The sequence below is a fragment of the Canis aureus genome, chromosome 33 (genome assembly GCF_053574225.1).
Source record: "Canis aureus isolate CA01 chromosome 33, VMU_Caureus_v.1.0, whole genome shotgun sequence".
Taxonomy (NCBI): Eukaryota; Metazoa; Chordata; class Mammalia; order Carnivora; family Canidae; genus Canis; species Canis aureus.
In genome coordinates, this window is record NC_135643.1 from 8749635 (window position 1) to 8766725 (window position 17091).

Below are 17091 nucleotides of genomic sequence, written 5' to 3' on the forward strand. Positions count from 1 at the left end.
TGGAATATTACTCAGCCATCAGAAATGACCAATACCCACCATTTGCTGCAACGTGGATGGAACTGGAGGGGTTATGCTGAGTGATTAAGTCAATTGGAGAAGGACAAATATTATATGGTCTTATTCGTTTGGGGAATATAAAAAATAGCAAAAGGGAATACAGGGGAAAGGAGAGAAAAGGAGTGGGAAATATCAGTGAAGGTGACAGAGCATGAGAGATTCCTAACTCTGGGAAACGAACAATGGGTAGTGGAAGGGGAGGTGGGCGGGGGGATGGGGTGACTGGGTGACAGGCACTGAGGGGGACACTTGACAGGATGAGCACTGTGTATTATACTATATGTTGGCAAATCGAACTCTAATAAGAAAAATTAAAGAAAAACTAAGAAAGCCCAAAAAGTTATAATAAATTCAAATAGAAAAAGGATTTCTTTTGATTGCATAGCCTCATAGATATACCACACCTTCCTCAAACGAACTCCCTATTGCTGTTTTAGGTGGACACAGTGTATCTGTCTTCATGAGGAAGCTCACTGCAGGAAAATGCCAAAGTCCATACAATGCCACCAAGGCCTGCCACCTCTCTGATGCCATCCTCTATGAGTTTTCTCTCCACTTACTCTGATCTAGACACAGTGGCCTCCTTGCTGCTCCTAAAACATCTCAGGCACATGCTTAACTCTGGGCCCTCACATGGACTCTTCCCTCCACCTAGGACACACTTTCTCCAGATAGCTGCATGAATAACTGCCTCATCTCCTTCAAGTTTTTGCTCACATGCCACCTTTTCAAGGAGACTCACTCTGACCACTCTATTTATAACTGAACTGCACCCTCCTCTACCTCCTACTCCTATATTTCCCAGCCTCCTTTCTCTGATCTATATTTTCTGATAGCATTTATTATATTCCTAGATACTTTAAAATGTATTTATTTATTATTCTTGCCTTGTTTCCCTCAAGTAAAATATATAAGCTCTACCAAGCAGAGCTTTTGTGTTTATTCACTGATATCTTCCATGTACTTAGAACAGTGCCTGGTACATAGTAAGTATTCAATAAACATTTTCTGATTAAATGACAGAGAATGTGGAGAAAAGTAATTATAATCAAGAAGACAGGGAATAAGCTAGAGTATATTACTCTTTTTAAAATATTTGTTGTTAATTTAAACCAGTCAGGTAGAGAGCACACAGTACTTGCTTCTTTAACAAAAGGACCCTAGCTCTTGCTTACTATAAACAAATTCTAGTTTACTTATTAATTTTGATCCAGTGAAATTCCACTTTGTTTGACTATGTTTTGTGTCTAAAACTTCAAAGGGCTTCTTGTAAGGCAGTATACCAACATTAAAAAGAAAAAAAAGCAACAATTTTAAGTAGAAAGGAGGTCTGACTAAAATAGAAAAATAGCAAATTTAGAGTTTTACCTGCAGCCTTAAGAATATCTGTGTGAATGGCTCCATCCTTACTAGATACGAGGCCACAATCATTGCAGATGAATAGTGGGTCCCATAGTGGTAGGCTGGAGTTTCTCCTGTTCAAAAAAATTAAAGCATAATTGAAAACAAAACTGTAAAGGTGAAAAATAAAATTGGTATTAATATGCTTGAAAACACTAACACGTGATAGTTGTGACACTAAACACAATCAGTATTAGCATTTGTGGAGTTGAAAACTTTATGGCACCACTATCCCTCGCTTATCTGGCAGTAATCCAAATTAACTATAACTCAGTGCCTTTCCCCACAAACTTAGCATATCCACCAATTCATGTTTTGAGGCTTCCTATAATAGATAAGCCTTAATAGCAAACGATCTTCCACTAAAGTAGGATATTGACTTACAGCTACTTTTCATGAGGTTCTGGCTTTGCAATGATCTCTCTTTAAATTGTTGTCTATGAATATTATGCAATTGTTATCACATATTTTCCTTGGAGGGAAAAAAAAAAAGGTCCACACAGGGAATACTGTTAGGCTTATTTAGGTTTTTCTTTCCTTTGTTTCATCCATCTCAGGGGGACACATGATAAACACTAAACATAATAGGGGTGCCTAGGTGGTGAAGTCAGTTAAGCACCCAACTCTTGGTTTCAGCTCAGGTTGTGATCTCAGGGTTGTGAGATCAAGCCCTGCATCAGGCTCTGTGCTTAGTGCCGAGTCTGCTTAAGATTCTCACCCCATCTCCCTCTGCCTTTACCCAACTCATGAAAGCAGACACGTGTGTTCTTTCTCTCTCAAATAAATAAGTCTTTAAAAACAAAACAGTATCAAAACATTAAATATAATAAATAAGTATAGAGTTTCAGGAGGTAATCTATTATTATTATTATTATTATTATTATTATTATTATTATTATTATTACTGTTGTTGTTGTTAAAGTAAAAGGATGCCAAAAAATGCCTCAATAAAATTAGAAGACAGTTTAATTAAGGAAACTGTAGTTCCTGGTATTTTTTTTTTTTTTAAAGATTTTATTTATTTATTCATGAGAGACACACACAAACAGAGGCAAAGACAGAGGCAGAGGGAGAAGCAGGCTCCACACAGGAAGCCCGACGTGGGACTCGATCCTGGGTCTCTAGGATCAAGCCCTGGGCTGAAGGTGGCGCTAAACCGCTGAGCCACCCGGGCTGCCCGTAGTTCCTGGTTTAAATATGATTAGAAATAAAAGCAGATTAGCTGATGGGAAATTTCTAACCTACACAAAGTAGACACTTAGTTTTCTGCCAGTACCTGATAAGCCACCTAAAACACGCCTTCTAAGCAGGGCCATTCGGTGGCATGTTAAATCTGATAGCTGTATATATGTGTGAATATGTAACCTATATAGATGTCATGATATATAAGCAATTTGGGGAAAGATACAAGGACGTCAGGCCACTAAATCATGGCTTACATGTGAAACTAAGGTACAAAGTTCAATGACTAGAAAAGTTACTTACCATTAGGATCTTCCCAGTCTTTATACCGCTTCTTATATTGAGCTAATCGTTCATCTGTCTGTGCTCCCATTGGCTTAGCCAGGTTTCTAAATGTCTTGGGATTAGTCAGATCCACCTCCTAAAATACAAAATGAAATCCAATTCCAAATTACTCTACACTTTTCATTCTTGCCAGTGAAGATACAGTAGCCATAGCAGACAATGATTTATAAATATTTGTGGTTACACTGGGCAGAAGGGACTCCAAAACAATGCCTTGTACCTGCTGGTTATCCATATTTTACAGACAGGCACGAGGCAGTTTGTTAACTGATTAAGTTTGAAGCAACTACTTAAGAAATTAAGTATTTATAGAAGACACTCAGGATCCAGGTTGGAGATGAGGAATAAGAGAAAATCCTTCCCAGTCTTGGCAAGAACATGGCAGGAGACTTGACAGAGGAGCCCTAATTCATCTTTATCCTCCATCACCCATGCAACTGGAGTACCAAGTCTCCTTTTCTGTTCTCTTCCTCTCCTCCCCCATTTCACCCTGATGTCACTTCTCAGTATTCTCTTCTTAGAGGTGATCAGAAAGTGAAATAAACTAGAGCACTTGGTAACTCGTTCACCTCTGAAAGTCATCATACTAGACCATGGGACTTCCAAATGAGATGGAATCTTTCATCTACCACCAATTATTTTAAAAGTTCATTTCTAACTGACCTAATCCATATACTTAGAACCAAAATTTACCACTGGAGGTTTCCAAAGTAAAAATCTGAAATATGTACCAGGGAGATATTTAATCTGTGTCCTTTCAAGGGCAGCACGACCAATCAATTTTGTCAAATTTGTACTTTATTTTTTAAAATTTTATTTATTTATTCATGAGAGACACAGAAAGAGAGAAAGAGAGAAAGAGAGAGAGAAAGAGAGAGAGGCAGAAACACAGGCAGAGGGAGAAGCAGGCTCCATGCAGGGAGCCTGACATGGGACTCGATCCCAGGTCTCCAGGATCAGGCCCTGAGCTGAAGGCAGTGCTAAACTGCTGAGCCACCTGGAGTGCCCAAACTTGTACTTTAAATTAATCTACTTCCATGAATATAAGTCAAGTTAATTATAAATCTGTCTTCTCAAAATCTATATGCAAAATCCCTCATTAATACTTTTTTGGTTAATTTAACAAACATTAATTGTATGCGATTTATGGACCCGTTCTAGTGGTTGGGAATGGAGAGATCCGGGACTGTTTTCTTTGTGCTCAACGGATATATGTGTAAGAGCTACTTTGTGAAGGGTGCTGTGCTGAGGTTTCTAAATTCTTTTCAAGTTGTGATGATCATTCACTGAGTAATTTTAAACAGAGCGATGACTTAGTTACAGTAGTGTTTCTAAAACTGGCTGCAGTGTAGAGGACAGAGGGACACCTACCAGGGGATACAAATTAACTAGCTCTTAAGAAAACAAAATAGATATTATAAATATTTAAAATATTGGTCAGTGATCTAAATTTTGTACAAGTTCAAGCTAAAACTCTTCTCATCTTCTTAAAATAAGTGCCTGTTAAGAACTTTAAATTATAAAAATCATAAATTATAGTATAAATTAAATTATAAATAATAAAGCAAGTAAAACATTCAAGCAATTTAAGTACCTCTTAATTACTTCTGAAAATGTGTTCCACTTACATAAAATGTTTTGAGATTTACCTCTGAGTCGTAATCTGCAAGGATCCAGGGGAAGACAGGATACTGCATGAGATCATTATACGATCTGCCAGCCAAAGTGTTCAAGTGCATCAAATACTGGAAGTTGCTGATTTCACCTCTCTTGGGAAATATAAATAAAGGTTCATTTCAGGACAATTATTACTACTACGTTCACTTTAAAAAAAAATTTTATGCAAAATGAGGTAAAAGTCAGTTTCTTTCTTACAGATTTCAAGACAACAAGACATTTGTTTCTCCCAAAAAGAACAGAAACCAAAGGTTTTTTTTTTAATATACGTAATTTACAGATTGTTGAAGTGCTTTTAACTGTTGAAGTGCATCTAACTACAAATTATGAACGGAGCTTATATTTTCATTAAGCCTACCTCCCATCTTTGAGTCACAGACTTCTCTCCAACCAAAGTGCTAAGCAACCCAGATCTAAAAACAAGAAATAATTAAATAAATTATAGGCAATATAATTTTAAATCTGAGTAATAATCAAGGTGAAAAATTTAAATCATCTGGTCCGGGAATTTTTCAAACTATGGAAGACCTATTACAAATGGGTCATGAAATCAGCTTAGTGTGTTGTAATCAACATTCAAAAATATGAAATAACATGGAATTAAACTGAAGAAAATACAGAACACAGAAGGGTACCACACACAGTAAGGGAAAGTATTTCCAGTCAATCTTCTGTTAGTATTTGTAACTCAGTTTGTGGGTTCTGAAATGTAATGTAAACAAAGTATACTTTTACTATGGGTTACAGCAGGAGTTTGAAAAACAATGACCTAGTTCAACTGTCCACCTTTTACAGTGGTCTATATGTAAACAAATTCAAAGACATTAAATCAGAATAATTGAAATAGTATACACAGCACATTTCCTAAAAGAGATGTTGAAGAGTGAATAAAAATATGAATATTTTATGACAATAAAGCCATTGCTTTTTAGGTCATTTGAAGTTATGGACTTTTTGGGATATCAGATGTTCTTAGAATGCTATAAAACTCTTTTTAAGGTTTAACAGCTTTATAATATTAGTAATTAATGATTCGAAGATTGTGAATTGCTCACTGAATCCACTGGAAAGTACTGAACTATGTATTTTATTGTATGAAAGGAAATCAACAGATTTATCAACCTTAGTTCTTAAACATTTCCAGCTCAATAGTACAGGTAATACTTTCTACTTCTATTGAGTTTCCATCAGGCAAACTGAATGTACAGGAACTCTCCCTGGAAAAAGAGCTATGTTGATTCCTCAACTTTATAAGAAAGGGAACAACTGAAAAGATTAAGCTGGAAATGAATTTCTGCTTCTTGCCTTTGAGCTTTTTAACAGATCTTTAAGAACTGCCAACTCAGCACAGAAAGTAGCAAGAATAATAAAATAACAAGTTGAAGATTATCTAAGCAGGTGAAAGTACTGGCAACTTAATTACAAGTAGAAAAAAAAGGTTCAATGTGCTGTAAAGGGACCTATTATTTCCTGTTATTTATCTTAATACAAATGGTTAGGAATAGAACATGATCTGAGGTTAACAAAAGCACATATGTAGCATTTGTATTGGCTAAACCTCAGCTAAAGAAAAAGAAAGCAACAATTTAAAAGAGAAACACACAATTTAATAGAGTTAGATGCACACAGACTGGAATAAAATTTTATTTACAAATTACAGAATCCCCAGTAAAATTTTAAGTCATTTTCTTGCATGTTGCAATCATTTGTAGCCCAAAAGCACTGCTTCTTTTCCAATGAATTATAAATGGCTACCCGTTCCTGAACGACTATAAATGGATTCTTGAAATGGCTAGATCATCCAGAAGGACTTTCTAAGACTAAAAGCAGGTGAAATGAGCATAAAGGAACCACTGATAGGTTTGAACACCTAAAAACAAAAGTTTAAATGTAAATGTTAAAAAAACAAAATTAAGAGAAGACTGGGCAATTTTCAACAAATATAATAAGCGACAGAGTAATATATTATTATAGAAAAATCCCATACAAAATGATAATAAGAACTCAGAGGAGATGTCAAGTAGACTTATCGTGATCATCTTTCTCAATTACACAAATATCATATCATTATGTTGTATACCTGAAACTACTATAATTATATGTCAATTGTATCTCACTTAAAAAAAGAAAGTCAAATCACCACCACCAACAATAAAAAAGAACTCAGGAAAAAATAGATGAAGTTACACATAATTCAAAATGAGGATTTTAAAGGGCTAACAAATATTACAGAGATCAAAATTAGTAAGATAAATGTGCATCTAAAAATGAGAAAGCATTTTATAAAATCAATAAAAATAAGATAAGTATAAAAAGCTGGCAAGCATCTACTGAGAGAAGTTAACTTATCCACTAGTGGTGGAATATAAACATGTATAATTTTTATGGAAATCAAGTTGGTTTTGTATATCAAAAGCCTTAAGATTCATACACATTTTTTTTATGAAGGGAATTTTACCTTAAAAAAATAATGAGCAATCACATTTGTATTATTAGAACAAGGAAATTTGACAAAGATGAAGTATCCAAAAGTAAGACAATGCTTTATACATACAATGAATAGGTAGTAAATAAAAGTAATATTTCTGAAGAATTTTTTTTTAAATGCAAGGGGAAATAGTTACATACAACACCGAATGGAAGAAGCAAATAAAAATCTGTGTTTAGAGTATGAACTCAATTATACACACAGGACCATATGCCTGTTCAAAAGACTCAAGGAAATCGATCAAACTGGGAGTGCTGATCTGACAGGAGCAATCATGCATACCATGTCTTTTTCCTTTTAAGTTTTCAGTATTTAAAACATTTTGTACAACCACTAGGAGGGGAAAACACTCATTAAAAATATTAAATAACTTCTCCCATTCTGTTGGTAAGGGCAATGTCTATAATAGCCAAACTATGGAAAGACCCCAGATGTCCATCGACAGATGAATGGATAAAGAAGATGTGGTGTGTATACACACACACACACACACACACACACACACACACAATGGAATACTACTCAGCCATCAAAAAAATATTGCCATTTGCAATGACGTGGATGGAACTAGAGGATATTATACTAAACAGAATAAGTCAATCAGAGAAAGACAATTGTCATATGATCTCATGCATATGTAGAATTTAAGAAACAAAACAGGATCACAGAGGAAGAGAGGAAAAATAAGACAAAATCAGAGAGGCAGAAAAACCATAAGAGACAAATTGAGGGTTGCTGGAGGGGATCGGGGTGGGAGGATGGAGTAACTGGGTGATGGACAATAAAGAGGCCACATGATGTAATGAGCACTGAGTATTATATAAGAATGATGAATCACTGACCTCTACTCCTGAAATCAATAATAGAGGTTAATTAATTGAATTAAATAAAATTTAAAAAATAAAATACATAAATGTTAAAAAAATTAAATAATACAATGCAGATGCAAACCATCCTAATTTCACTATTAAACTAAGATGCAAGAAGCAAACAACCTACCCCTGCTCCACACTGGTGTTCGGTCGTTGCCCAGACACAGACTCTGAACTGTCAGTTAGAGATGGCACTACAGCCAAAAACCTGGAAAATTTAAAAATAGCATAAAATTGGAAATGAAGTGAAAGTCAGGACTGAATGGGAGCCTCAGAAGGGATTCTTCAGACCTCAACTGTTGCATTTACCCTTCCACTACCCAGGCAAAGGAAATACACAAAAACTGGAATACTCTTATAAAAAAGGGTCAGATGATAGCTTCTGAAGCCAAATATAAAGGTTCACAGCAAAATCTATCATTCTGGATTTTATTTTATTTTATTTTATTTTATTTTTTTTATTTTTTAATTTTTTTTCATTCTGGATTTTAAATATGCTGTCATAGTACTGGAAGAAAAAGCCTTGCCACACTGATTCACAGAAACTGAGTCAACTTAATAGTCCTGAAGAGTGACTAACAGCTAAATATTCACATGATAGCAAGTAACAATGATAACTAAACAAATGACAGAACAGGGACAACACTAAACAAAGATACAAGATACAAGATACATACAAGAAAAGCAACTTTATGTGATGCTTGTACCTCTTCAGAGTTGCTCACAATGTCAACATAAATATTTTAAAGGCAGAAGAGAATTATAGGAAAATTCTCAGAATAGACGTGAATCCTGACCTTGGCACTTTAACAGAAATTTCTCAGGGAAAGACAAACTCATCTCCTTGTAGCAGCTGCTAATTATAAGAGCAAATAATTTCCTAGCATCGAAAACATTGTCTTTAGAAGTGGACAAGATAGATAACTAAAATCTCAGTCACTTTATTATTTCCCACAGTGAAAAGAGTTTTGGATTACCAATCACCATGCACTTTAAGAACTACCCTCATTTCCCTTTGGTCACAGGTAGTATTACTGTACTGCAATGATAAGCAATGTTGCTTGGCATCAGACATTCCTCATAGAAGTACGGTGAAATATAAAACTTCCCTTAGCAGAGGACTTGCTAGGATCTGTAATAACCTTCAAAGAATAAGAGAAGGTCTCTCATATCTGTGATCAGTTCATAAAAGCCTCATTATACATGCATGCAACAGATATTTTCAAGCACCATGCATACATAACTGCTTTTCTTTTACAAGGCAGATTTTAAATAGAGCTTATCAAAAGTAAAATATGGTGATTAAGTTAGATTAACTGCTTTTATTTGGCTATGCTACTTTTTAAAGTCACAACCTCCCTTCGAAGGCCAGAGAAAGTCTCATATAATTATAATTTCTAAGTCAACTCAGTCTCTGCATTCAATGCAATGCATGCAATGCAAGGAATGGCACTGTTTTCTTTTTTGGTAAATAGGAAAGAAGCCTATTTTGAACCAGAAGTATTATTTTTTACGCTACAGTTTCACCATTCTTTTATATTTAAAGACACGGGACTCAGTGATAAAAGTGATGGCATCTACTATAGTGACCAGAAAGATAAATGGTATTTTAAAACAGAATAGCATCATTTTAAAAGCTAATTAGAAGAATCATATTTCAAGAGGTTGGCAAAAATGAAACAAGTATTTTCTTCAAAGAAGTTTACTCACTGATCTCAAAAGCCTAGACTTTAAAAAACTAGCTTATCTGGTGCTGTTTTCCTTCACCCCTGCCCATGATAGCATTATCAAGTATTCCTAATAAATAATACCTTTGATAGACTTTATTTCTAATTCCTTTTTGAAAAGCAAGGAGGTAATTGCGTCCATCTCCGGAGAAAACCTCCACAGCAATAGGCTGAAATGATCAAAGAGAAAAACATTACGAAAAACACAAACAAGGTTATTTATTAACTTTTCCACTATGAATATCTATAATGTTGAAGAAATTAACTTTTTAAAGAACATTTTTAGAGTCATGAATTCCCAGCAGATTAAATTGCAAAATAAACAAAGCCAATGTGGGACTCCTGGGTGGCTCAGTGGTTGAGCGTCTGCCCTCGGCTCAGGGTGTGATCCTGGAGTCCCGGGATTGAGTCCCATATCAGCCTCCCTGCATGGAGCCTGCTTCTCCCTCTGCCTGTGTCTCTGCCTCTCTCTCTCTCTGTCTCTCATGAATAAATAAATAAAATCTTAAAAAAAAAAAAAAAAAAAAAGCCCATGTACTCTGTTCAATTTTTGTTTCTAAAATCTTTAATAGAATAGTAAGATAATTTTTTTAAAGATTTTATTTATTTATTCATGAGAGACACAGAGAGAGAGAGGCAGAGGCACAGGCAGAGGGAGGAGAAACAGACTCCATGCAGGGAGTCCCATGTAGCACTCGATCCTGGGATTCGGGATCATGCCCTGAGCCAAAAGCAGACGCTCAACCACGAGCCACCCAGGTGTCCCTAATGGTAAGATAATTATAAAACTATAATTTAGAAAAATTATAGTGAAGATGCAATTTTTATATTAAAAGATAATATATGTTGATTTGGATGCTATAGGGAAAGGTGGATATTACTCAAGTTTTAGGCTGTGTTTAAAAAAAAAGAGAGGGCAGCCCAGGTGGCTCAGTGGTTTGGCGCTGCCTTCAGCCCAGGGCGTGATCCTTGAGACCTGGGATCGAGTCCCATGTCGGGCTCCCTGCATGGAGCCTGCTTCTCCTTCTGCCTGTATCTCTGCCTCTTTCTTTCTCACTCTCGCTCCTCTCTATATATTCTCATGAATAAATAAATAAAATCTTTTAAATAAATAAATAAATAGAGAGATGTATTATAGAGCGTCGTGCACCCATGTGATGTGAGTTTGTCTATTATAAAATCATCTGAGGAAATACTGTAAGAGATAGTGTAGATCCTATAAAGGCAAATATGAGTTTTAAAATAATACATCCTCTGAAAAAAGGAAGATGACAAGATGTTTAGTACTACTAAATCAACTCACCTGTAGGAGATACCTCCTTTTATGTACTTCCTTGATATCTTCATATGCAAAAATGCTGCATGTTCTCTTGAGCTGACTGGGGCCTTGCCTGGCTCCTCTGGGGATAATTGGCTCATGCATACTATAGGCAGCCAAGAGAAAAAAGATAAACAGAAGCACAGCAAGAGATAAATTCACTGTTCAACAAAGGGTGTGTTATTTTCAACCTATGAGTAAAACCAGGGAACAATACATCAGAATATGGAGTTCAAAAAAAAAATGTTTAAGAGAATAATGTATCAACTACTCAGCAAAGAGCCCTCTTTGATTAATTTTTAAAAAATCCCACTGTCACTCTCAGGGCTAACTTATCTAAGAGACACAGCCAGTATAGTGCATAGGCCCACATTCTTTTAGGCGCCCAAGAAAATGTTTTAATTTTTTTTGAAATTAGAAGAAAAAACAATTTTTTGGTAGAAAAAATGGTTTAACATATAATATGAATATATTATCTTTAAACAACACAGTCACAAAATATAATTTTTAGTATTTTTATATGGAGTAAGGGGCCACTGGAAGTCATAATATGGCCCTAACTGTTGCTGATAGTTCAGTATTCGAAACATCTTCTAGGAATGGACCCCAGAGGCCACGTCTATATTTGGCAGTTAGGTATTCAAAATGTTAGAGAGAAGAGCATGTTGACTTTGTAAGCTGTAAGCTTTCTGTCTTCCTTCTGGCTTTGTCTGTCTCCTGGATTTTTGTTACCCACTATCATCCCATCACAGGACCAGCAGAAGAAAAGGAAGATAGATAAAAGTCAGTTAATTCCTGCCTGTGCTTCAGTCACTGCTTCAAGAGTACTCAGAGGACATGGACACTCTTCCACCATTTGTAAGAGAGTTGTGTAGTTACCTGCATTTTCCCTGTAACTGTGTTTGTACTAAAATTTAAAAACAACAGTTTGCAAATTCTGAATAAATTTATAAATATGCAGATCATAATATAAGGAATTTGGGTCTAATGCTATTAATGCATAACAAAAAATTTTATTTAATTTTCATTTTGATAAATAAGACAAATGTTTTCTTACCTTGAAATAACTATTACCCTTGTGAATATTTAGTGACACACAAACTAAAAGATAACATTCTTAAAACACAATTTTTGTATTAAAACAGGACTATATAATTAGATTGCTTTCTCAAGATAGCTGCACTTTGTGTCTCTTCATTCATCTACTTACTTTGGAGGTAAGGTTTCAATATCTCTTATTTCCCTGGTTGCTGTCATTGTAAATCCATCAATCACATAAAAATGCTCTTTACCAAAAAGAAGTAGCCCCTCACTGGTATCTAGGCCCTGGACCCGAGCACAGCGGTACATGTGTTGAATCTATAAAGAAAACCATAAATGTTTATTAATATAGTTAACAAAAACCCTGATAATTTTTTTGATATAACGAAATGTGGATTTAACGGGCACGCAGGATTTTACCAAGATGTAGTCTGTTATGGTATCCCCTGAGCTAAGCGTATTAAACCTGAGTTTAAGCATGTTAAAAAGAGTCAGCTAAAACTGCCATCTGATTTGCAGTTGAATTTAGTAAAAGGAGACAACCATTTTATTCACATCCATACACCTATCCATCTAACTCACTTCTCCCACTATTCACAGAGTACTCACTGGGTGCCAGGGACATGTGTACTAACTAGGCTCTAGAAGCGATGAACAAGTTAGATAAGGAAAGAGACAGAGACAATAAACTTGGCAGGAAAAAAAGAGGACTGAAGCGTATATGTAAGATTAGGATCATGCCCTTGGTGAGGCAAGAGTGAAAACAGGTCTGCTGAGTCTGACAAACCTGAGTGTATTCCCAATGCTGTCACTTAGTTGTGGATTTAGCCAAGTTTCTTAATTTCTTTGGGCCTCTGTGTCTTCCTCTGTGAATTTCAGATACAGTCTGGCACGTTGTGAGAGTTACTAAGGTAATGTACGTGACCATGTTAGAAACCGTTGGCTGCCTTCTCTTCACACAGCTCAATTTTGTCTATTTCCACAACAGCTCCAGGGACCGGGACTGTGACACATTTGTCCCTATTTGCTCCCCACCTGGGGTCCTGCTTGCCTGGCAGACTGCTGTGCCATTGTAAAAAGCCAAACTTGGCAGAGGTGGTATTTTCCTCAGAGGAAGAAAGAGTTGCTTAATCTCTCAATGTAAGTATTGTTTTCTTTCCAACAGGCAGGATCTAGTTTTTCTTACCTAAAAACTATTTCTTGCTTAAACTTAGTTCAACATGAGTCACGGAAAAAAATATCAGCAACTAAACTAGAGTCAAAGAAATGTTAGTCTGAATACACTTCCTGCAGTACTCAAACTTAAAAAATGTACTCATGAGATTAAAAGTTTAAGAAATGACAGCATTAGAAAACAGTAAAATACACAAATGTATTCATTTTCATCACATCTGTACTACATAAAAACGTAGAATGTTATAGGAAAAACACTGATATTTTAAAAATAATTCTATTGTGTAATACACAAACACAAAAATGTTTTCTGTAAGTGCACAGCTTGATGAATTTTCAAATGCTAAAAATATGATGTAGCCAGCATTTGGATTAAGATATAGAACATTCCCAGGACTTCAGAAGCTTCTCTTATGCTTCCATCAGATGTAATGTACTTTTAAAATTATGTGTCTTTTAAAAATATTTTCATTCAGGCACCTGGGTGGCACAGTGGTTGAGCATCTGCCTTTGGCTCAGGTTGTGATTCTAGGTCCTGGGATTGAGTCCCACATTAGGCTCCTTGCAGGGAGCCTGTTTCTCCCTCTGCCTATGTCTATGCCTTTCTCTCTGTGTCTCTCATGAATAAATAAAATCTTAAAAAAATTTTTCATTCAAGATTAATTGAGCTGTATATTCAAAGAGATTTTTTAAAATTAACCCCTAAATTCTAGCTATATCTTAGTGGGTAAGATTAAAAAGGTTACAACAAAGATCTAATATGAGAGGCAAAAAGAACATTCTTTTAAAAAGGTGATTCAGCACATTAATTAATTCATTTCTTCATTTACTTAATTATTCTTTTATTTACTCAAGAGATCTTGAGAAATGAGACTGTACCCAGTGGGGAGTTCCTAGGATAGAGATTATGCAAGTGATGGAGAGAGGGGCATCCTGGCAAAAAACACAGTGACTAAAAGCACAGAGTAAAGAAATAGCATTATGGATGTAGTGAATTGCCAGATACAGGTGCTGCAGGGGCCTTGGCTTATAAGGCAGAGCCCGAACAGGTTGGCGGAGAGGGAAACAGAAAGGTAGGGTAGTCTTCTGTGAGTGAAGGAGAACAGGGCTTAAATACAACCCTGAGAATGAATGACAGTACAGATAGGCTGAAGCTGCCTGTAGATGGTTCATGGAACTATGCAGGTGTAGAAAAAAAGACAAGACCAGATTAGTGAATGGTGTGCATGATCTAAAATAGAGAATTACAGCAAGAAGTACAGTCTAATAAAGGGTACAGAGATAGAATGAACTAGGAATGCAGTGTTAATATTGTGTCTCATGAAATTTTGGGTTCAGTGTGGGTTTAGTATGTTCAGACAGGTCAAAAATCCTGAAACCAGGACATGTAGAGTACTGAAACCAAAATATTGCTTACTCTTCACACGGTATTTCATTATAGAGAGGAAAATATTTATCTTCTGCCACCAAGTAAATATCCTATCAGGTTCCTGTTGTAAAATGCAAATGAGTTACTTCAATGTAATCCTTACTTTTTTAGAAGCACAGTACCTTTTCTCCTTCCTCCAGTAGGCGTAGCAGGGTGGCATTATCCGTTTTCTCCTCCTCCTCTATAGAGCTGCCCTCTGCAATCTGGTCTTGTAGCTGCTCCTGGCTCTCCTCATCTCCCCCATCAGGTGCGGATCGAGACCGTTTCAGAGGAGGCTTGACCAGACCTATGGGATCATAACACAAGAGCCCTGTGACCTTGGCAGGGGCCATTTGGGAAGCCGTTGGGGCTCCCAGTCCCTCCTAACATTTCCAAATTGAGATAAGTCTCAATTGGTACAGGGAGGCAACACAGTGCAGTAGTTAATGACAGAGGCTCTACAGTTAAATAATTGTATAACCCTGGACAAAGATCTGCCTCTCCAAACTGGCTTTCTCATCTATAAAACTGGGACAAAAACACTATCTTAGATGGTTGTGGAGGACTTAATGAGTTACTCATGCTTAGTATCATGCTTAATAGTAAATTCTAAATAAGTATCAGATGATGATAGTAACAGAGCATAGTGTAATTGATGGTAAGAACGGTACTGCTAAGGACAGGTGTCATTGTGGGGATACCATAAATAAATGATCAATCACTATCAGAAACAAAATTAAAGAGAATAAGTTATAAATATGATTATAAAAGATCTCACCTACTCGGAGGGCCCATGAGGACTATTTCAAGACTTATATCACAAGCAACAGTATGATTGTTCATATATGAACAGAGGTGATTAAAATACAGGGACAGATCATTTAATTTGCAGATTAAAGCATTCTATTGTCTACATTTTGATAACTTTATTAATAATCACAGGAGGTGACATTAAAATCAATTGATGAGATACCAAAGTATGACAAGCACTCAAAATACACTCTAAATCCCACATTTAATTAATATTCTTTAGTTATTCCAAAAAAAGTCATGTTACACCTACCAATGATAGTTGCCCTAAGAATTTTGAAAAAGGTAAGACATAGATCAGAGGTTCTTCTTTGCCTTAAGAACCTTCTTTTCACATATAAAAGAGTATGTAAGTAAGAAAGAGAGCTGAAATCCTGCTGAGAATATCCATAAGGGGATACAGCTTATAATTACATTTTTTAAAAGTAAGCTCTATGCCCAACATGAAGTTTGAACTCACAAACCCAGATTAAGAATCCCATGCTTTACCAACTGAACCAGTCAGATGCCCATATCATTGCATTATTTTTAATAAATTAAAACTTCCAATTCTATGTCTATTATAACACCTTGCATAGCATAGTAGTGACACCAAAATTTGTGAAATTAGAAAAATGAGGCCAAGACAAGCGAAGTGCTAAAGACCCAAACACAAGCCCTCTGACTAACTCTGTGAATTATACCTTCACTTATGCTCAAATAATAGCTTTGGATCCATTTCCATAACTTTGCTGGTGTACTGTCAAGAAAACTAGAAGACTTTTATAAACTTGCTCCACTACTAAAAGTTTTAGGATTCTATTTAAAATGTTAGATAAATTATGAAATGCTTAATAAGTCACAGTCACCATGAGAGAGAAGAGGAAAATTATAATCAGAGAAATGGGTCATAATTTTTAATGGTGTGTTTTGCTGACATGGTCATATATTATCAATTTTTTAATCAATGGGATCTGAAACTAATTTTTAACTTAAAGTTCTTAATTTATATCCTAAGGCTTTGTTTATAGAGTATGCCAAGATCAGAGGCTTCAAAGAGTTAAAACAATGGGTTGAGTTACTTTTTCAATAGAAACCGAATCCCCATTTTGTGCTAGGCATGTGCCAAAAGCCATAAAGTGAGAAGAAAAATTATCTCTGCCCCTGAGAAACTCATAATTTAGAAAACAGAAATCAGTGAAAAATCACTGAAATTTGGGAAATGGGCAAATGTATCTGTGGACAGGAGAGTGGGAAAATGTTTCAGAGAAGGATGATTTGACCACGGTCTTTGAGGCTGGGTAGGGTTTGTCAGGATCCATATCAAGGGGGAGAGGGCACACATATGTAAAAGTACAGAATCAAAAAGTCCAAATTATCTCATGTGTATTTTACTAAGCTCATAAAGTACAGTTGTGGAATAATGTGTCTTAGCTCATAGGAAGAAAGACCATGATTTCTTAACTGTTGTCTAACATGCAGTAATAACACATTTAGTAGTTGTTTTAATTTTATAAATATTTATTTAGTTATCAGGGCCTTAAATTAAAATGTCAGGTGTCACTGAGAATCCTGCCAAATGTAATAAAAACTTTATCAAGCCAAAAAGG

The 17091-nt window shown here is 35.7% G+C and overlaps 1 protein-coding gene across 8 annotated transcripts in view; it reads right to left on the bottom strand.

Annotated features, from left to right (window-relative positions):
* The window catches only part of WDFY3 (WD repeat and FYVE domain containing 3), a 235135-nt gene that overhangs the window by 35330 nt on the left and 182714 nt on the right, over positions 1-17091 (bottom strand). For all 8 annotated transcript variants that reach the window (XM_077882767.1, XM_077882766.1, XM_077882763.1 and 5 more), the window contains 9 exons: positions 14836-14999; positions 12281-12429; positions 11056-11176; positions 9837-9922; positions 8153-8233; positions 5024-5078; positions 4638-4757; positions 2947-3064; positions 1429-1535 (listed from right to left, as the gene is read on the bottom strand). In XM_077882767.1, coding sequence (XP_077738893.1) covers positions 1429-1535; positions 2947-3064; positions 4638-4757; positions 5024-5078; positions 8153-8233; positions 9837-9922; positions 11056-11176; positions 12281-12429; positions 14836-14999 — 1001 coding nt within the window. The remainder of the gene's footprint in view (positions 1-1428; positions 1536-2946; positions 3065-4637; positions 4758-5023; positions 5079-8152; positions 8234-9836; positions 9923-11055; positions 11177-12280; positions 12430-14835; positions 15000-17091) is intronic.